The sequence below is a fragment of the Hordeum vulgare genome, chromosome 4H (assembly GCF_904849725.1).
Source record: "Hordeum vulgare subsp. vulgare chromosome 4H, MorexV3_pseudomolecules_assembly, whole genome shotgun sequence".
Classification (NCBI taxonomy): Eukaryota; Viridiplantae; Streptophyta; class Magnoliopsida; order Poales; family Poaceae; genus Hordeum; species Hordeum vulgare.
In genome coordinates, this window is record NC_058521.1 from 606,501,621 (window position 1) to 606,524,183 (window position 22,563).

At 42.8% G+C, this 22,563-nt stretch overlaps 2 protein-coding genes across 4 annotated transcripts; one reads left to right on the forward strand and one right to left on the reverse strand.

Moving 5' to 3' along the window:
• Positions 1–236: 236 nt before the first annotated feature.
• Positions 237–1,473, reverse strand: LOC123450925 (cytosolic sulfotransferase 7-like). Its single transcript, XM_045127956.1, has one exon. The coding sequence runs from the start codon at positions 1,471–1,473 to the stop codon at positions 442–444; it is 1,032 nt and encodes a 343-aa protein (XP_044983891.1). The 3' UTR covers positions 237–441.
• A 5,285-nt stretch (positions 1,474–6,758) lies between these two features.
• On the forward strand, positions 6,759–9,013 carry LOC123447569. 3 transcript variants are annotated; one of them, XM_045124179.1, is made up of 3 exons: positions 6,759–7,127; positions 7,408–7,822; positions 8,509–9,013. In XM_045124179.1, exons 1-3 carry the CDS (start codon positions 7,080–7,082, stop codon positions 8,640–8,642), a joined length of 597 nt encoding a protein of 198 aa, XP_044980114.1. In that variant the 5' UTR covers positions 6,759–7,079; the 3' UTR covers positions 8,643–9,013. The 3 variants fall into 3 exon arrangements, with proteins under 3 accessions (XP_044980114.1, XP_044980113.1, XP_044980112.1); XM_045124178.1 differs by having other exon boundaries at positions 6,760–7,127; positions 7,411–7,822; positions 8,506–9,013; XM_045124177.1 differs by having other exon boundaries at positions 6,761–7,127; positions 8,506–9,013.
• Positions 9,014–22,563: the final 13,550 nt, after the last annotated feature.

Below are 22,563 nucleotides of genomic sequence, written 5' to 3' on the forward strand. Positions count from 1 at the left end.
GCATCCCACCGGACTCAAAGCATCACGCACTACAACTATCCGGTCGAACAACGTTGCAAATACGTCACACATAAGCTATAAGCCCCTCCTGAAAAGCACCCCTTCCATACAATTGATCACATGTTTTATTTCTCGACACATTTGAGAAGGAAAACACCGAAAACGAGTTACATAGAAGAACAAAACCCAAGCAAGGCCTGAGAATGACGGTCAAAGCCGAAAGAAAAGAGAGTAAACAAAAATGCAGAGAAAATAAAGCTGATGGACAGTGGACAGTATGCGTTGCCATGGATGCACGCGCACACGCATCCCACCGGACTCAAAACACAAATAGAACACAAGCATTATATTGAACCAAAGAAATCATAGAAAACCATCATGCCGATCGACGACGAGGCTGGTACGGTGCTGGAGACGACGGTCTCGTCATGCATTCTTCATTCATTTTGCCAAAGTTGAGGGTTGGCCGGAGACCGGAGTTGTTGAGTCGGCGAAGCTAAAACCAGACCCTCGGAGCCCGTGTTTCACAGCCTCGTCTACCATCTTCCCCATCTCCGGCGTCATGTGGTTGCTCCAGTCCCCGGCCACCCCCTTCCGGAAGAAGGCGTCGGCCTTGACGCCCGAGCCCGTGCGCCCCTTCCTGTTGGCCTCCACGTTCTTGAGCTCCTCCATGCTGCACAGCTCGGCGATGGCGCGGTCCACCCCTCGCTCCTCCTCCTCCGGGGAGAAGGCGCACCCCATGAACTCCGCCATGGTCCTCAGGCTCCCCACGGGGTCGCGGAGCATCTGCTCGTACCTGAGGAACAGGACCCTGTGGTGCTCGTTCCGGCTCGCCTCCCAGTACTCGACGACGTGCCGCCACTGCGGGCAGCTCAGCCCGCGCCCCGCGCAGAAGAGCTCCACGGCCTCCCGGAGCGAGAAGGATCCCGCGTCGACGCCCACGTTCTCCGACGCCTTCCTGGTGAAGAGCCAGGACGAGACGAGCGCGTCCTTGGGGTCCCGGCAGACGTACACGATCCGGCCGGCGGCGGCGGCGAGGCGCCCGGGGACGGGGAGGAGGGAGAAGGGCAGGTGCGTGGCGAGCACGCGCGGGGAAGGGAGCGCGTCGAGGTCGGCCGCCGCTGCGTCCATGTCGTCGGCGAGCGCGAGGCTGATCTCGAGGAACGGAACGCAGTCGTGCGGGCTGCGGCGGCGGAGCGGGTGGTCGTGGGAGGACGGCGGGTGCGCCGCGCGGCGCACGGTGGCGAAGGCGAGGGCCTTGAGCCAGGTGGTGCCGGACTTGGGGAAGCTGGCGAGGAGCACATCGTCCGGCCTCGGCGCGAACCGGTCGCGCGCCGCAGGGAGGCCGCGCGCCAGCGTCACCTCCGGCAGCCAGAAGCCGGCGTACTGCCGCAGCGTGAACGGCGGGTACCGCGTCTCCAGCGGCAGGTTCGCCAGCTCCGAGGCGAGGCCGTCGTCGCGACCAGAATCCATGGCTGGTGCCGGTGTGCCCTGCTACGTGCTCTTGGGGTGTGTGTGTGTGTGTGTGTGTGTGACCGCGCTGATCTGAGCGCCGGTTCATGGCTGGCCGACTATATATATCCTCGCGGATAGTCATGTATGCATGTGCACGCGCTTGTTGAGAGGTGTTTGTTTTCACCGATTTATTGGTTTAGGGATTTAAAAAAGTCTCTATAACTTCTACCTAAACTAAACACAAAGGATTTATTGTGACTTATTATGATGATTTGAGACTTATCAAATAAGACTCTCACGGAAGAGCTTATTGGGACTTATCCCGGGCCGGACCTACCCCATGTCGCTCCAGGCTCGTTCCCCGCACGCCACCCCGCCTCTCGGTCCAATCGCCGCCGCCGCCCCGTCGCCGCCCCGTCTCTCGCCTCGTCGCCGCCCCGCCTCTCGCTCCGGTCGCCGCCCCGCCTCGGTTCGTTCTGCCTCAGTTCGTCGCCCCGCCTCGGTTCGTTCTGCCTCGGTTTGTTGCAACAGTGCCTTCAATCGCCGGACAGGCCCTCTCCTGAGCCTCGTTGCAACGGTGCTTATCATGTGTGTCGTACGCGTTGGCTGATGACGATCCATGTGAACAAGTGTATTATTAGGTGCAATATGGACTTATAAGTCCCTGTGTAAACAAACAGGTAGGGATTCGGGACTTATAAGTCCCTGTAAATAAATAGGTAGAGATTTATGACTTATAAATTAAGACTTAAAAAAGTCATGGAAACAAACAGGGCCTCAGAACTTGAGATGACGTCTGTACGTGTGAGTATGGAGATGGAGATGTCATGTGCACAACATTATTTCGGACGAAAAGCAGCAACAAAATGTTGGTGGCCGTGCATGCGTGTTATTAACACATTCATCAAAGCTCGGTACGAGGGATCGATCTTGACGGAAGTTGTAGTTGGATCTTGACGGAAGTTGTATTTGGGTATGAATATAGATAAGAGAGTGTGATCATTGCAGCTCTCCTCTAAGAATCAAAGAATGTAGTATAAAACGGACGTGGATTTTTTATTGTTTTTTGCTCCCGGGAGCATATGCTCCTAAAATCAAAATAAATAGTAAATAAGTTCTAAAAATTCTGATTTTTTTTAAATGTTTATATTAGTGTGGCAAATGTGCTTGCCAAATTTCATGCCATATGGGATAGCGGTGCTTAGTTGTTGAAAAAAACAAAATTAAGTGTAACATTTGAAGGTAAAAGTTGCCGTTCCACTTGTTTATTTTGCACAGGTCAAAATACTTAAGTTTTTTACCTGTAAATTTGTATGAGTCATTTGAGTATGAAAACGAACACATTTATTTTTTTTAAACTTTTTTAACGTATTGTACATTTTAAACATGCAGATCATATGCTCCCAGGAGACAAAATGAATATCCGGTATAAAACATCACTTACTCAGCCACATCAAAGCAATACCGAAACCGACAGAAAACTGCAAAACATTGTTCAATATATAGCAAAAGTAAAGCAGCGGACAGAGACAGTTCCTGCAGGACAAACAATGCAAAAACAATAATAGTCTAGAGAAACACAAAAATTAATTAACTTAACCGTTCATGGTGAGCGTCCAATGAAGGTACAATCCCTGTCGAAAACTTCTCTTTTGTGGGCAGTGGGAGCCACAAATCCCAGAAATATTTCACACACTTCTTGCTCTTTTTAAGCCTCTATCTACTGCATACACTAAACAGAGGCACGGCAAAATCAACTACTTAAATTCACCATCAAGAGACAGAATCAGCAGCCCTGCCAGCAGAACCAGTGGTGTGGCATTGGCTATAGAGGTGGATCAGTTCATTATCAGAAAACCACCAGTAACTAGGACATGCAAAATAATTTTCCATTTCTAAATAAAAATCTTTTTACGGATTACACTAAAGAACTGTATATGGAACAAAACGAATGAATGTATACTTTAAAATATGTTTATACACATCCGTCCGTAGTTCCTTAATGAAACTCTAAAATGACTGATATTTAAAAAGGGAGAGAGTACTAGAGAAAGGAGTGCACGTGAAGAAGAATCTCTCCCTAATAATAAAGCACCGATGGCTTCTTTCGTCCGTCGCGGCCTTTTTAGTATAAAGCCCCTATCATTTTTGTTATTCAACCGCACTACAGTTTTAAATAAATCGAGTAGAAAACATTTCGTTTTTTTAAGGTATTTTTAAGTATCCAATCCGCGATCCTTTTTACAGGGGCGACCATGGCAGGGAGCCGGCGCTGCCCAGGCTAGCGAGGCCGCAAGGCACCGCTGCCCACGGGAAGCTTCGAGGGGTGGGTCGTCACCAACCTCCCGAACGAGGCATGGCCAGGACGGCGGCACACAACGCCCGCGGGGCGGTGACAGGGGCATGCAGGGGAGGAACGATGCCGGATCTGGCACGAGACACCCCGGATCCATTCATCCCCTGGTGGAATGAAACAGAGGTGAGATCGGGACGCCGACGGAGCTCCATGGCGCCCGCAGAATGGGAGGCAGAGAAGGATTAGAGAGAAGAAGAGAGGAGAGGAGGAAGAAGAAGCAGCACGGGCGTGGTGGCTCGGCTCGCTCTGGATCGGGATCAGCGGTGGCTCGGCTCGCTCTGGATCTGGAGGGGAGGAGGAAGAAGAACCAGTGGGCGGTGGCTCTGGATAAGGACCCCCTCCTGTTCAGGCGCCCGAGAACGGCCTGGGCGGCGCGCCGCGGCGGCTGGGGGTAGGGCCTGGTGCGGCGGCTGACGGGAGGAGAGGAGAGGTGAGGACGACCTGTCTTTTACATTTTTTTACTATCTGTTTTTCTTTTTTTCTACTTTAAATAATTTGGGGCTTCATACAAATTTGGAAAATTTAAAAAAGTGGGAATTTTGAAATAGAATGTTTAATAAATTATAAAAATGTTTGTGGATTTAAAAATACTCGCGATTTTGCAGAAAATGTTTGAAATTTTGGAAACATATATTTGAGAAATCAAACAATGTTCATGATTTTTTAAAAGTTCATGAAGTACTTTTTATAATGAAATTGTGCAAAATTTTGTCAATTCTAAAAAAGATCATGAATGGAAAAATATTCTAAAAGTTCAAAAAAGCAATGGTTTATGACTTACAAAATAGTTTTTCATTCATAAAATGTTTGCTGATTTAAAAAATGATCACACATTCTTTTGTCCCGTTGCAACGCACGGACCCTTTTACTATTTTTATTCTAATGCATGCATGGGAGGTTTTCGTGTATCCCGGACCATATATAATGTATATGTATATTCATCTCAAGTACTAAAAGTGTTTTTTGTTCTTTATGAAAATCAAATACTGAAAGTGCTGATGTTGCAGTCACGCCCGACGCTGCTAGTGCTAGATCTTAATTTAGTTTTTTTAGAAAACACTGTAGTAATACTCCCTCAGTTACTAAATATAAGTCTTTTTAATTTTTTTATTAAGGGTTTACATATGGAGCAAAATAAATGAATCTATATTATAAAATATGTTTATATATATCTGTATATAATTTTTTAATGAAACCTTTACAAAGATTTATATTTAAAAACAGGAAGAGTAGATCATAATTTAGTCTTACCGGCTGATTATTAGGGGCACAACCTTTAGTGAGTTCTGGCTTCGGCCTCGGCCTTTACCGGCTGATCATAATTTAGTGAGTCCTGGCTTCGGCCTCGCAAAAGGGCGAGATAGCTAGCCAGGCCCACGAGCAAGGGAGGCTACAACATCTTTTCTGTTTGCGTTTTCTGTTTTCTGTTTTTACTTTTCTTTATACTTTTGATATTTTAAATATATATATATTACAGAAAAAAAATCTTCAGAAACATTTGAAAAATATAAAAAATGTTGAACGAGTATTCAAATAAACTAATAAGTATTAAAATGTTGAACAAGTATTAGGAAATATCTTCAAAAAGTATTCACAAAATGTTGGACATATTAAAAAAAGCTAATCAGGTATTTTAAAATGTTAAATAAGTATTTAAAATTTTTGTCAAGTATTTAAAAATATTTAGTAAATATGAGAAAATGTTGAACAAGTATTTTTAAAAATAATAACTATTAAAATATTAATAAGTATTGAATAAGAGTTCAGACAATGTTTAATATGTATAAAAAATGTTGATCACTTATTTAAATTATGTTTTAACCTATACGAAGATGTAGAGTGAAAACGAAAACAAGCATAAGAAAAAAATAAAATAAAGAAAAAACCGAACAAAAAAATTAAAATAAAAAAGAAAGCAAACAAAAAATAGAGAAGAGAAAAGAAAACCAAAGAAAAAATAAAGAAAACCCTGTCAAAAAACAAAAAGAAAAACCCCTAAGAAAAAGGCTGCAGTAACCTCAGGTAGGATGCACCCTTAGGTCTTACTTTGGGGAAGAGACACCAAGTAGATGATGAAACTTGTTTGTATTGCAATGAAAAAAAAATTGTGCACCACTTTCTTTTTTATTGTATAGTTGCTAAATCCGTCTGGCAAGATATTGCTGAAATGTTCTTACTCAACGTGACAATATGACTAAGTACTCTACTCTCTGAAACTATAATAATGAGGAAACTATAGTTAATATTGCTCGTGTGGCTACCATTTGGAGTATATGGTATATGCATAACAAAATGTGTTTTTAGGGCGTGGCTTGGACAAGTACTGGGATGATCTACTCCTTTCTACACCAATGTAAGATCCTGTGCAAGGGGGATCAATATGTCCCGCTACGTCGCTGTCTCCGACTCCTGGACCATCGAAGAGCAGGACTGCTCCGCATCGCGTGGGGATGAAGACCCGGGCTGACGAGATGACTCACGAGCATACACTCACCTTTATGAACGCACATAGATTATGTCAACGAAGTCTCCACAGACGCCTTTGTAGTCGACGGAAACGTCTTCTATCACCGAACGCACATCACCGAAAGGTCTGAAATAAATTCAGAAAAATACAAGCACCGATTTAAACTTTGGTCCACAAAGAATATCACAATCCTTCTAACCATGCAATTACACATTGGTCTGAGAAATCTCAAAGCGAAGAAGTTGGAGCCACCCATCATCATCATCATGAGTGACGTCAGCGAGCCACAAAGATCTTTTCCCCGGCCGGTCCCCAAAACCGGCCCGGGGCCCCACCCGTCAGCGAGCGAGCCGCCCTAAGCGTTATCTCCAGTCGGCAAACGATTGGAAAAATATCTGCGCCCGATATTTTTGCGCTCCCCCGCGCGGCCACGTCAACGTAAAGTACGCCTTCTGTCTCAAAGAGAAAAAAATAAAGTACGCCTCCTGCACACACAGCCTGCGCTTTTTTCCTTTTCTCTTGGCCTTCTCCTTCTCCTTCCCCTCGCTGGCAGATATTTTTCCTCTCTTCCCTCCGATGAGAGTATACATCTCGGCATCCTCCTCATCGTCTTTATCCCTCCACCAGGAGGACGACGACGGGCGACCAAATCCACCCCATCTTTTCCCCTCTTCTCCGTCGACCAACGATTTCCCCTGAGAAAATCCACGCGAAATATCCTCGCTTTCTCCCTGATTGATTTGCTTCATCTCCGGCGCCGTCCGGCGGGACTTCTTGCTCCATCTGCTCCGGATCCCGTCCATGGGGGACGTGTCCACGATCCAACGCCCGCCCGGCACTGCCGCCAAGGTAATAATCTATTCAAATCCATCCACGGACGACTGTTTTCTTGATTCGCTTGACTGATTGGCATGGGTCTTCTGCTCTTGCCAATCGCAGTAGATAGCAGCTATTTCTATTTACTCGGAAGCTACGTACAGAGCCAACCAGATCGCGTACAATAATCATACTGGACATCTGGATTTTCCACCTGTCCCACGAGTTTCTTACAGTGGACTGCTGTCCGACGAGTTGCTGATTTTCCACCTGCAAAACTGAAACTCATTCTATCTTTCCTCTTCTTCTTCAGCAGGGTGATCAGGTTGGAGAGCTGGTGTCTGCCGGATGGACAAACGACAGCCACAACATGTACATCAGCTCCATGGAGGCGTCCTTCATGCAGCAACTCCGTGGCCAGCAACACCACCACCACCACGCCGCTCCAGACAAGAGCATGGCTCATGTGGGTGGCGGCCATGGGCTCAAGGATCAAGTCGGGGCCGAGAGGAACGTTCCTCGCTCGCGTGATGTGGCCGCAAGGGGCCTGCCCGAGGATCCGTGGGCGAGGCGTTTCAAGCCACGCGATTCTGCTATGAATCGCCGTGGTGACGGGGTTGGTGCTTCCGATGGTGAATCGGGCACCGACACGGTTCACGCGACGGCTCCCAAGCATGGAAGAGGAGCCAGCACTTGCGTTGGAGGAATCCTTGTTGACAAAAGCTCAGGTTGTTACACTTCTCATCTTGTTTGCTGATTGTTTCCTTCCGTGCGTGTTTTGTTCAGTTTGACACTAGTTTAGAATTGTTGTTATGCAGTGTGATATGAATTCAGAGGTGCCGATTTTCCTTGGTATATGTTGTGTTCAGTTTTGGCAGAGGTTTAGAATTGTTGTTATGCAGTGTTAGGTGTTAGTCTGATATGAATTCAGAAGAGGTTGATTTTCCTTTCAGTTTTGGCACAAGTTCAGAACAGTTATGCAGTGTTGGCTGTTAGTCTGTTATGAATTCACAAGTTGGTACATGTTTTGTTGAGTTTTGGCAGAGGTTCCGAACTGTTATGCAGTGTTGGCTCTTAGTCTGATAAGAATTCAAGAGCGTAGATTAAGAAAAAGGATAACTAATTATCATGTCGTAAGAGTTCTGACTCGATAAATAATTGTGATCCAAGGAACGATGTAATTTTGCATGCCAGACTGCAGGTATTTGTCATGATATTTGGAAACAGTAAATATGGAATGTTTGTCATATAAACCGGCTATAACTTAATTGGCTATCTGGTTGAATTCCATGTTTCATGCATAATTGTCCAGAGTAGCTATTTAAATGGGATTTCACTTCTTCAGAAGTTCAGAAACTGTTATCCAATGTTTCGCTGTTAATCTGACAAGCATTTCGTTTCTTCTCTCCAGAAGTCTCCGGTCAGAACTTCCCTGAAGACGATGTCCATTCCGCTGCTCAGCCAAGCAAATCGTGCAAGAAAAGGAGGCCTGCCTCTTCTACTGCTGCAGGTTCTTTCATCTCGATGCTCGGCGACAAGCGGTGGTGAAGTCCTACGTATGTGTTACAGAAATTCTTGCTGAAGCAGTTGTGATAGGTGACTGGTGCGGCTGCTAATCTTTTTAACTAGTCGGATAGCTCTCGATTGGCCTGTCCTTTCGGCATGAAGGGAGGACGATTCATTGGTAATTTGTGTCTAGTATCCTCTCTGCAGAGCATCAGGCTCAAGTTTGCAGATCTGCGAGAGTTAAGATGGTGATGTGATGCCTTGTGGTGGTATATTTCTTCAGCATCTGCTGCCTGTCTCCATGCAAACCAACGGTTTCTTGCTTGCCACGGCAAAAAATGTATTGTAGATTTTATACTACATGACTGTTGATGTCACTTGGATGCAATAAACTTGTTATTTTTGCTAGGCAATCTCTCTGTTTCTTCTTCTTCAGAGTGTTGGTTGTGTTGTGCTGAAGTCATGAAGTGATACTTCTTTCTTCATTTTTTTTTGTGATTACAATTTTCTTTTCGTGTTTAGTGCGGATCCTGCCAATTCTTGTTAATCATAAAATTGCAATTATCATTATCTCACAAGTTTGAATTAGTCGTAAAACAATCAGGCAACACAAGGATAATTGATATGGGGAAACGTCAGTTATTCAACTGAAACTTTTTGGAGCTTTTGTCAATTATGATTCATTTTCTCAGCTTCCTTTCTGCCTGAATTTTTTAAGGCACACGTCGAGGTACATTTTGTGCTTCCATCCATGTAATTGTAAGTATGATTTGCTATCTGTTTTATTTGCATTTACACATTGGTACAAAATTGTATGCCTAAAAGGTAGAAGTATACACTGAACTTACAAACATGGCGTTTAAACCTTAATAAAGAAATAAAAGACACACCAAACTAAAGGTCCTCAATGAATTTGTTGACATTGATAAAGAATTCATTTCGAACAAGCTAGATTGTACCATGAGCAATACAAGAATATTTCACACAAGTTGGTCAGAGACAAGCTCCACAATCACACTTTTCGCAACAAACATATACGAATAATGTAACATACATAGATGTTCTCCCTTGATCAGACATAGATGTCACCCTGGTCTTTTGCCAAGAACTCCTGCACCTCTTGCACAAGAGAAGTGAGAGACCTGGCTGGCACCTCGCGTTCATCGCCGCCAGCAAAGAGCATGCAGTTATCGACGCCCGACATGGTCGCAAGGCCCTTCGACAGTGCCTCCTTGAAGTTATGTTGGTTCAACTCACTGATGCAGCTGGGCTTGAGCTGAACCAATGCTATGAGCATCTGGCAGACACGCTTTAGAATCATCCAGCCGTCAGTCGTGCCAACCTTGTCCATTTCTACTACCTCCTTGAGCTTCTTCATGAGTGCTGCATTGTCAGGGATGGCACGACTATAATCGTCTCCATTGATCATATTGTTGTTGCATATTGCCGTGGTAAGGGATAGCATGGCCGCTAACATTTTTCTGCTCTCGGACTCTTCTTACATTTCCCGAGTTGAAGGCTGACCTGTGTCAGCATCATTTGGAGGCTGGTTTTCTACAACATGAGAACCTTTAATATCTTCAACCTTTAATATCTCTGTGGATGATATTCCATTAGCAACCTGGAACAGTATTTTCGGCACAAGGGGAGTATTAGTAATGTTATAATCATATTATGTATGACTCTAATAAAGAATCGATGCAGCAATAATAGCAGGCACCCTTCACAATAACGAACAAAAAATAAAATGCCCTTGCATTATGGGACGGAGGGAGTAGTATTTATTATTATCTGTTGGAAGGTACTCCTTCCGTTTCTTTTTTACTCTGCGTATAAGATTTGTGTCAACTAAAACTTTACAAAATTTTACCAAATGTATATTAAAAAATAACATCTATAACATCAAATATATATAATATGAAACAAATTCCATAAAGAATCTAATGATACAGATTTGGTATTGGGAGTGCTGATACTTTCTCTCTATAAATTTAGTCAAAGTAGAGATATTTTGATTTTAGGAAAAAGTTATATGCACACTAAAAAGAAACGGAGGGAGCAAGAGGTGCTTGTAGAGTCATTGTTAACCAATTTGACAAATAAATGTAACATTACTAAAGCATTGTGCTAAACAATAACATCTCTCCCTATAATCTCTTCCTAATAATAAAGCAAATACGGTTTCTGGTCGTCCATCATTTAAATTGCCTCCATAGTTGGCTAAAATTACCTACCAATGCCACTCGTAAGTCAAAAAACAGTTCGTTTTTCGGATTTCAGAAGTTGGCGCCGTTCTTTGTTGTTATATCATCTGATACATTAGAAGAACAACAACCCACGGGTAGCGCGATGACTAACAGTTAACTCTCTAGACTTGAGACCAGGGTTCGATCCCTGGTTCTCACATATTTTTTCTCCTTTTTCTTTACCTCTCTCAAGCATGGGCCGGTCCATGTACAGGTCAGGGCGCCCCTGTTTTGTAATTTTTTTCATTTTTGTTTTTTTCTTCCCTAAATTAATTCCAGATTTCAAAAGAACAGAGTATCAAAAATTTATGAGTATAAAAAATGTAGCATAAAAGCAAAAACTGTTTGTGTATTAGACAAATATATTCAAAAAGTTATAAAATATTCATGAGTTTGAAAATTGCTCACATATATTATAAAACAAATCATGATTTCAAATAAATTGTAATGAAATACTAAATGATCATGATTTTTGTATAAAATTATCCAGTAATCAAAACATATTCATGAATTTGAATAGCTTGTCCATCATATTTTAGAAAATCTTCATAAAAATTAATACACATCCATAAATAATGAACAAAACGAACTGTCGCTTACGTAAAGGTTTTATTAGGAGATCTGTAAAGGTCATTTCTTGATTTTATTTAGATCCTTGCATATCAAAAACTTGCGAGTTTGAAAAAAAGTAGGAAAATGATAAACCATTTGTGAATTCAGAAAAATATTTGGAAAATCATAAAAAGTTCATGAGTTCGGAAATTGCTCACACATTATAAAAGAATCACAAATATTTTTTCATAAAGTAAGAAATGTTCAAAATTTTAAAAATGATCCGGTATTCAAAGCATATTCAGGAATTTGAAAAACATCTCCATCTATTTTTAGAAAATGTTCGTGAAAATTAAAACACATCCGTAAATAATGAACAAAACTAAATGTCGCTTACAAAAATGTTTTATTGCAAGACCACTGGAGGTTGTTTTATGATTTTCTTAGTCCCTCGCGTTAGGTAAAAAAAGGTTTTCGTGTTTTGTACAACGCTGAGCCCAACCAAATTGACACACCTTTTTATGGGTTAGTTTTGTACACAATTATGTTTATTCTCGTACCAGAATACTGGTTATCGTAAGCACCGCTACGCTAAGTTAAATCGAGGCACATCATTCATCAATATAGTTTAGACAGGGCCTGTAAATGCAGTTTGCTCAGCCATAAAATATTATGTTGTGACGTCTTAAGAAATCAAGTCACGACGAGCATCATATTTTTTGTTTATGAAATCATATTTTTTTATATCTACCACACCTGCATAATCTAATAGTTTTCCCGTTGCAACGCACGGGCATATTTGCTAGTCTCCCCTAATAATAAAGTACCGATGGTTTATGTCATCCGTCGTGGCGGTTTTGCAGAAAGGCCCCTGCAGTTTCCTTTAATTAACCCGCAGTCCATTTATAAATGAGGCGAACCGTTTTTTTTTCACATTTTACAAAAGACCCCCTTACTTTCATGCTAAATAACCCGCGGTCCAAACTGTAGCCAGAGTGAATCGTTTTTTAAATTTTGTACGTAAACCCCTCACATATGCGTTAATAATCTTGAAGTCCATTCAGAATAAATATAAATTTTCAAATAACAATATCTTATAAACCGTAAATCCATTTTAGACATGTTATATATGAAACTTGATTAGAAAAATGTGAAGAGTTTGAATATGTTGTTATTTTACATGTTAAATATTTTTAAAAATACTATATAGGATATAATGCTAATCAATATTTGTCTTTATTTTGTATTGACTATTTGTATTGTAACATGTTAACTTAAGCATCAATATTTGATAAATGTTATAATCTTTGGACATGTTACGCATCAATATTTGATAAATGTTATAATCTTTGGACATTTTTTTGCATTTGTGTACAAAATTTCTAAATCAAGCGATGATATGTGAACGTAATGTGTTCATCATCATTGGAGATTATGTTTTTTTTTTCTTCCGTGGCAACGCACGGGCCATTTTGCTAGTAATAATAAAGGAAATACGGTTTCTGGTCGTCCATCATGAAAATTACACCTAAAATTTACATAAATTACCCACCATGGCACCGATAAATAATAGAAAATGTTTCACAAAGCAAAAAATATTGGACTGGGCCAGTCCATGTAAAAACCTCCTATATTACGCTCTGCATGCTGGGAAAATATCCAGCACACCGTATGGGCCGGGCCATGCACAGGCGCCTGCTTTTACTTCCGTTTATTTATTTATTTTCAGTTCCGTTTATTTTTTATTTTAAATAAATTAGAATTTCAAATAATCTTTAAAATTTTAATAAACTGAAAATTATAAATCAACATATTTAAAAAAATAAAATGTTTGTGACTTCAAAAACTGCTTGGAGTTTTGTAAAAAATGCTCGAATATACAATAAAATATTTGCACTTTTAGAAAAATGTTTGTACAATAAGAAAAGTCCATGATTCAAATACAATTCCATGTATTAAAACTTATTAAAGGCATTTAACAAAATGCTTTCTAATTCAAAATATGTTAATGCATTTAAAAAATGTCCTAAAATTTTAAAAATAGCTAATGCCAGTTTTGTAGTTTCTTTTTTTTTTATTTAAAATTTTCCGTTGCATTTTTGTTTATTTCTAATTTAAATAATTTAGAATTACAAAAACTTTTGCATATTAAAAAATAGGAATTTTGAATTAAAATGCTGACGAAAACATAAAATGTTTGTGGATTCAAAAAAGCGCAGGATTTTTATATTTTTTTTGCAAATTCCAAAACAATGTCCATGAATTTAATAAATATATTACTGATTTATAAAAATGTTTATTTATTCAGAAAAACTTCATGCGTTTCACAAAATATTTGTAAATTTAAAAAAAATCCTCCAACATAAAAAATGATGTTCGTCTTTTCTTGAATTGGTCGCCAATTCAAAAGAAAATATTTAAACCCGTTCGAAATATAAAAAATATTCATGATTTTTAGTAAATGTTTGTAAATTGTAAAAAATGTTGTCAATTTTAAAATTGTTCCCATATTTGTAAAATTGTTGACGAAACATCTAATGTATGTAGTTAAAAATTAATGCTTCTAAGTCTTTGTGACAATATACCTGTATGAATTTTAAAGAATTAACTGTTGGATGCATCGGATTATTATTGTATGTTTTCTAAATTTTTTATTGAAATTCAGAATAAATCTTTGAGTTAACAAGATTTTTAACAACCATGATATATATTTTTTGAAAATGTAAAGATTGCTTCAACTTGTGAATAAATTTAAAAGAAGAAACATTTTCTTGCATTTGTGCATAAATTTTCAAAATCAAGCGATGATATGTGAACATAATATGATCATCTTCATTGGAGATTATGTTTTTTCTTCCGTGACAAAGCACGGGCCAGTTTGCTAGTAGTGCTAATTCACGCTTCCAACAATTTTGTTAGGATAACAAATACAACGCAACATTTTTACCATATGGATAAATATATAGCTTCTAGGAAACTAGCTAGTAGCAAGGTGTGTGCGGAGTGGATGGAAGATCCACACATAGAGATTGTTGATACTCTTGTAAAAGATACTATAGTGATCACCTTGCAATAAATAGTACTTTGATGTAAAAAAAGATTTAAGTATTCGCCTTTTCAGATTGGAAAAAAACATATTTGATTTCAGTAGACCCGTATCAATACTGTCAAGGAGTACAAAATAAATTTTATAATTCTGCATGTAATTATCATCATAAGTTATAGGCTTAGTCTTATGCAATTATAGGTGTCTGGGTGCTGACCCAGAAAGAAGATAATGTTTTCTACCTAGCTAGAAAGTATGTATGTTATGTACAAAAATATGTATGTTATGAGCTAATAAGTAAATATGTGTACATAAATATGTTCATAGCATTTCCTTTTTCTTGCTACTACTCTCCGTATTTATAGTATCCACACTGTAAGACTTACCCTTGATGAATTGACGCTTAAGATCAAATACATCTCAAACCTCTTAGGAGGTAAGTTGGAGCATCCTGGAAGAGCTCAAATTCTACTTATATATGTATTTATTCTGTGCTATAACCAATATAATAGTTCCAACAACCAAGACGGTATTAGAAAGAAATTTACCTAGAGCAACAAAAAGGCAAGTATTTGCAAACCAACGCTATCTTGCTACAACTACATAATGCCTTCTTGCTTGGAATCATAAAAGCCCGAAAAAAACCAATTATCTAAAAGTATTTGTCCGACCTCTTTATGTTTAAACTGCAAGATGCGTGTAATAGTGGGAATAATTAAAATTAATGTTAGGCAAATCCAAAGGTGGAGAGAATTACCAATGTCAACAGGTTGATCATGTCTTGCTTGGGAAGTGGATTAATTGCATCAACCTTTGTTGTGGTCAACAAACCTCTCAGCTCGCGTCGAGCGAGTGCGCCGCCGCCGCCCTTCACTTAGCCCCCGCGTCCTCGTCGCCTACGGACGTCACCGCTGGGCAAAGCCCGTGCGGCAGCCGGCGGCGGTTGGGCCTCTCCTTTCTGTCGTGTGCGCTGGACGGCCCTGGACGTCTTGGCATGCTTCGCAGGATGCGGATCTGGCCTCCTGGCCTCTTCTGCGGCACGGTGGCGCCGGGGCGGCAGCCCCAGGCTGCGGCAGCTTCGTCCTCCACTCCTCCTCGTGGTGGAGTCGCGGCGGCTTGCCGGCAGGCGGTGGTTGTGGGCTTCATGCCCGGATCCGGCGGGGTGCAGGCCGTCGGGGGTCTTGGGATCCCGTGACCGGGCTCGTCGCAGGATCCGGTACTGGCTGCTAGTCGGGGAGACATAGTTGCCGGTGAAAACCGAACCGACGACGGACGATGGAGGCGTTCTGCGCCGTTACCTTGATGAAGGCTTCGTCCTGTAACTACTGTCAATCCACTCGTGCTGCTCTAGGGGAAACCCTAGGATCTGGTTTTCCAGATCGGACGATGGTGGCATTGCGGTGTCGTTCCTCTCCAGGGAGCATCGTTTGTGGAGCAATGCTGGAAGACAGATGCAGGAGGTGGAGTGCCTTCGTCTTGCACGGAGTTTCAGTGGTGATGTCAGGTCATGCCTGGCCGACAGGTGCTACGCTTTGTCATGTCTGTTCGACAGGTGCTACGCATGACAGATCTTACAGAGTCTTCGCGTCTGGATGGATGAGCGCAGGGAGGTGGCGCCCGTTGGGCGCCGTGGTGGCGTCGACGGATGGCCGGACTGGCATGGATGATGCAGATTTCTCTCCTAAAGATGGGTCAGCGTTTCGATGATGGTGACAACTTTTAAAACGTGTGCATGTGGTGTACGCTTTAGGTCTATTGCACCGGCTGTTAGTTCCGATACGTTATGTGAGAGCACTCCACATTCTCGCGTTTTGTAGGTGTGAGTGAAGGCTTCGGGTGGCTTGATGTATGTTCTTGTCAGACCTTTATTGAATAAGTAATAAAGATGACTGTATGCATCGATTGACGCAGAGGCCGGAGGTTTTAACCTCCTTTTCCAAAAAAAAATCAACCTTTGTTGTGGATGTCAACACATCAGCGTTATTTCTTGCACTTGGGGCGCGAAGCAATGTGGCCAGTGCTTCCCCTGCTTTTCTCCTCACTCTCTTTTCTTTCTCTCGGCCTTCTTCTGCCACTACAACATTGTAGTTCCCATCCTTAAGGAAGATGCATCGCAGCGTCTTGGCGAACATTCCTGTCATGCTTGTACATTCATCAAAAGCTAGTTTTTTGAAAGAATCATCAAAGGCCAGCACTGCAAGAATTTCTATTGCCTGTTCATGTGCCTCTCGGGCACACTCGCTGTGAACCTTCAAAATATACATCAAATTGCGGATAGCTACTGTGTTGCACGACATATCATGGCGAAACCTTGTCGTGTCATCTGTAGGTTCAGCACTGATAAGCCTGCTCACCACTGTGAGTGATCTATCAACCCATGTATGGTTGCATCCATTGCTGAAGAAATCGTGGTACCTCAATGGTAATGTGATCTTGGAGAGGAGCCTTTGGTGTTTTATTATGTTTATACAATTGTCTTCATCCCTTGTGAGCCTCTCAAGAATCAGCAGGCCTTGAGAGATGAGTTCTTTGGTTCCTTTTGATTCATAGGGGTAGTGGTACTTATCTTCCAAATATGCATCCCATTCATCGGTACTTATCTCGTTGAACATGGTCTGGATGCATGATTTTCTCTTGGGTAACTGACCTGATGATAGATGGTTATCATCAGTTTGCTCCGTCATTGCCAATGGCAAGCGGGCATCTTCTTGATGCTCCAAGGTTTCTACATTGTGGACATTTCTGTCAAGTGTTTGCTCAGAATTCTCCAATGCACGGGCAACTTCTGGATCACTATATTGCTTATACAACTTTCAAGTAAACAACATATGCATCCTAGTACATCCGGAAACTGGGATACGGGGAGCTCACTGGCAAGATCTGCTACAATCCTTGCAGCACGCTCTCTCATCTCGGGGTTATCTATCATTGGCTGGCCAATCATGTCGATCAGATTCTGAATTGCTTTGCTGGAAGATAGTAGCTCATGTCTTGTATGTACACCTTTCCCAATGAAAGTGTCTAACACCCTTGCTCCCCAAATACGGCGAGCATCCAGAGATGCAGACTCCAGCTCCCCAACACTGAATGTAATCAGGTTCCAGTTGTTGGGCAAAACTCCATCCTTATTACATTCAGTGTTGGGCAAAACTCCATCCTTATTACATTCAATGTAATCAGGTTCCAGTTGTTGGGCAAAACTCCACATACTTCACGAAATTCACCGCGGACAGCATCCAATGTCCAAATCCCTTATGCATCCAAAAATCTATATGTCCCTTACTCGTACGTAATATGTCTCTCTCTGCCACATATATTCCAATTCCAACGTTGTTGATGCCAATAAATTCCATTATCCTGTTTAATATCAGCTTAGCGAAGCACAAGATATAACATATGTATATACATAAAGACTAACCTAGCTATATGAAGCCGGATAGAGTATCCCTAGTCTATACCAACTTACCAACGATTGATATTCGTTACCATGTGACCCTTAAAAGAACATGTTATCACACATCCACGTAGAGGTGCACCCTACACCCAGGAGCTGCCACACGTCTTTCTTTAACTTATATATATATGTCCTCAATTAATAACAATACACATATAATAACCACAAATACACCCTGATGGTAAACTTATATTGCCGTCTAGGGCGCGTCTAGGGTGCTTAAGCACATCCAGGCACTAGGCGAAGGCCAACTGCCTTGCTTATGCCTGTTAAACTGCAAGATACTAGAGATATTTAGGATAGAGATAGACTATAGATAGTTGTTCAAACTACTTATCTCTCTTTGTGTATTTAAATATTCTATCTCTAGTTTACTTCCTCTCCAAGTTGTAACTCCTTTCAAATCTATCTTGTACGCATATCTATAGGTTTGCATCCTGCTATATAACATGCAACACGTCGTCCTCATTGGGTAAGACGTTTCCGCTAAGTCGCACATGGTATACAGAGCCCTTCCTCCTCCTAGCATCTAGCTTTCCATCGCCATTAGTGCCGCAGCTATGTCTTCCTCCGGATCCTCCCACCCAAGCCTCAATGGCCAGATCACGGAGAAGCTTACCCGCACCAACTAGGTTCTGTGGCGCGCCCAGATCGTGCCGCAGCTGAGGGGCGCCGGCGTCTTCGGCTACGTCGACGGATCTTCACCGGAACCGGCCAAAACCCTAGTCTCCACCGACAAAGATGGGAAGGCCACCACTACGTCCAATCCCTTTCACCCAACTTGGGTCAGGGAGGACCAGCAGGTTCTCGGGTACCTGCTCAACAACCTCTCCAAAGAGGTGCTTGTCCAGGTGACCACGATTACCACGGCGGGCGCACTCTGGGCGGCTCTGGCGGGCATGTTCTCGTCACAGTCGCTCAGTCGCGTGAACAAGATTCGCACGGCCCTCATCAGCGCTCAAAAGGGGACACAATCCGTCTCCACCTTCTTCGCCTATATGCGCGGGCTCGCAGATGAGCTTGCTGCTGCCGGCAAGCCACTCCCAAACGATGAACTCGTCTCCTACATCCTCCATGGGCTGGATATGGACTACCATCCCCTGGTCTCTGCCCTCGATGCTCGGGTCACGCTGGATGAGCTCTTCTCCATGATGAGCAACTTTGACCAGCGCGTGGCCCTCTTCCATAGCTCGGGCGGATTCAAGTCCTCTGCAAACGCGGCGTACCGTGGCCGCGGTAGTCGTGGTCAGCGCGGCTCGCCTCGCAACGCGGGGAGAAGCGGCGGCTCCAGCAGTAACTCCTCTCGCACTGGCCGGTCTCCCTCCACCAACAATCGGGGCCGGCGTGGTGGCTCCAATCGATCTCGGCAGGAGGCCTCTCGGTGCCAGATCTGTGGCAAACCAGGGCATACCGCCAAAGATTGCTGGTACCGCTACGATGAGGACGATGCCTCCTCTCAAGACGAAGACAAGGTTGCTGCTGCTGCGGATGGCTCTATGGAATCGACACCAACTGGTACGTCGACAACGGTGCCACCAACCACATCACCAATCAACTTCAGAAGGTGACCATGAAGGAAAAATACCACGACAAGGATCAAATCCACACTGCCAGTGGAGAAGGTATGAGGATACACCACATAGGTCATTCACTTTTTAATACCCCTGGTAGGAAAATTCATCTTAGGAAAATCCTGCATGTTCCTAGTGCCAGTAAAAATCTCCTTTCCGTTCACAGAATTGCTCTTGATAATCATGTTTTTCTCGAGTTTCATCCCTACTTCTTTTTGATCAAGGATCAGGTAACCAAGAAAACTCTCTATCGAGGTAGATGTGTTCGATGGCTCTATCCGTTGATCCCGGAGCGTCGGAGATTTTATAAACAAGTGTGGTGCGTCGTCAAACTTTCTACCACACACTGGCATGATAGATTAGGACATGCTTCTTTTTCTTTGATCAATACTTTACTTAGGAAAAATAAGCTCCCGTATGTTGGTGAGCGTAATATCGAAGCTATTTGTGATTCTTGTCAGCGAGCAAAAAGTCATCAATTACCTTATTCAATATCTACCAGTGTCTCCACAAAACCCTTGCTATTAACATTTTCTGATGTTTGGGGCCCTGCTCCTAACTCTGTCGGGAGACACACTTACTATGTAAGTTTTATTGATGACTATAGCAAGTTCACATGGATCTATCTTCTCAAAAGAAGATCTGATGTTTTTGAAGTCTTTAAAAACTTCCAAGCACTTGTTGAAAGGAAGTTTGAAAGCAAAATTATCACTGTCCAATCCGATTGGGGAGGGGTATATGAAAAGCTAAATTCCTTTTTCCAAACTTTGGGTATTTCCCATCATGTGTCATGCCCTCATGCTCACCAACAAAATGGTTCAGCCGAGCGCAAACATCGCCACATCGTTGAAGTGGGTCTCTCATTACTAGCTCATGCCTCCATGCCACTAAAATTTTGGGATGAAGCTTTTCTCACTGCTGTTCATATTATAAATATGCTTCCCAGTCGTGTCATCAACAATGAGACTCCACTAGAACGTCTCCTCCACACCAAACCTGACTACACAACACTTCGTGTTTTTGGTTGTGCCTGTTGGCCCAATCTCCGTCCCTACAATAATCGAAAGCCCATGTTCCGCTCAAAATAATGTGCATTCTTAGGGTATAGCGCTCAACACAAGGGAGTAAAATGCCTTGACATATCCACTGGTCGTGTCTACATCTCCAGGGATGTTGTTTTTGATGAAACAAAATTCCCATTCTCACATCTCCACCCAAATGCAGGTGCTCTTCTTCAAAAAGAAGTTCTCATTTTTCCATCCATCTTATCCGGGTATGATCAAGGGGGTGTTAATAATTGTGATGATTCTATGTTGGCTAACCCTCTCGCCAGTACACTTGAACTTTCGGATGATGTTGCAGAAGGCAGGAATGAAAATGGTGATCAAACCCTTGAAACAATCAGCTCGGATGAGCTATATCGCATGTGCCGCACCCTGGGGAGCAAATCCTCCTCGGGAACTGATGTGCAGCCGTGCGGTGAATCAACCTCGGGGCTGGCTCCAACAGACAACAACGCCTCGGGATTCGTTCCAGGAAACAATGGTGGGCCGCCTGCGACAAAGGCGCCAGCGCCAGAGCGGACAACGACCAGGCGCCTCTCTGCCCAATCGCTGCACTACACGCAACGCTCCTCTAACCGACCAGCGCGTGCGGACAGCGACACGGTGGCGGGTGCACCCATGCCATCATTGGCCAATGATGACCCGCCTGATCGCTCCAGATCTTCTGTGGACGTGCCTTCACAACCACTTCAGCAGGCTGCCACAGAGGATCCCGACCACATCCATCCAACCGCAGCAACAGGGTCTGCTGCCGGCCACGACCAGGAGCCAGTGGCGACATGATCTGCCTCGGGATCAGCAGCCGCAGGAGCTGGAGGATCTTCTGCACCAGCACCAGATCCCGCTCATACTCCTCGACGTACACGGTTACAAAAGGGGGTGATTCATCCTGTTAATTATAAACACATGACCAAGCATGGTCTTGTCTGCTCTACAGGTGAATCAGGGAAGCCTTCTACACTTGAAGAAGCACTCGGTGATGAAAAATGGAAAAATGCAATGTGTGAAGAATATCAAGCTCTACAAAGAAACAAAACATGGCATTTGGTCTCTCCACCACATGGTAAAAATCTTATAGATTGTAAATGGGTCTTCAAAATTAAGAGAAAATCTGATGGAACCATTGATCGCTACAAAGCAAGACTTGTGGCAAATGGCTTCAAACAACGGTATGGTATAGATTATGAGGATACTTTTAGTCCAGTTGGTAAAGCTGCCACTATTCGTTTGGTCTTGTCCATTGCTATTTCCAGGGGATGGAGTCTTCGACAGCTAGATGTGCAGAATGCGTTTCTCCATGGTGTTCTAGAAGAGGAAGTGTATATGAAGCAACCTCCTGGGTTTGAGAACAAAAATTCACCTCACTTGGTATGCAAGCTTGATAAGGCACTGTATGGGCTAAAGCAAGCCCCAAGAGCATGGTACTCCAGCTTAGTAAAAAGATGCAAGCATTTGGTTTTGTTCCATCAAAATCTGACACTTCACTGTTCATCTATACAAAATGCAATACCTCCATATTTGTTCTCATCTATGTTGATGACATCATTGTTACAAGTTCTTCTGATGAGGCAATTTCAGGATTGCTAAAGGATCTAAGTGCAGAGTTTGCTCTTAAGGATCTAGGTGAACTTCATTACTTCTTAGGGATAGAAGTGAAGAAACTCAATGGTGGACTTCATCTCTCCCAAGAAAAGCATGCTACAGATTTGGTAAGAAAGGCAGGATTGCAAGGTTGTAAGCCTGCACCTACTCCACTATCCAATTTAGAAAAGTTGTCACTTATGGATGGAGAGCTCCTTAGTGCAAATGACAGTACAAAATACAGAAGTCTAGTAGGTGCTCTTCAGTACTTGACACTTACAAGACCTGATATCTCCTTTGCTGTAAACAAAGTCTGTCAATTTTTACATGCACCTACCACAGTTCACTTAACTGCTGCCAAGCGTATAATTAGATATGTGAAACATACCTTGAGCATTGGGTTGAATTTCAGCAAGTCACCCTCCACTCTTGTTAGTGCTTTCTTAGAT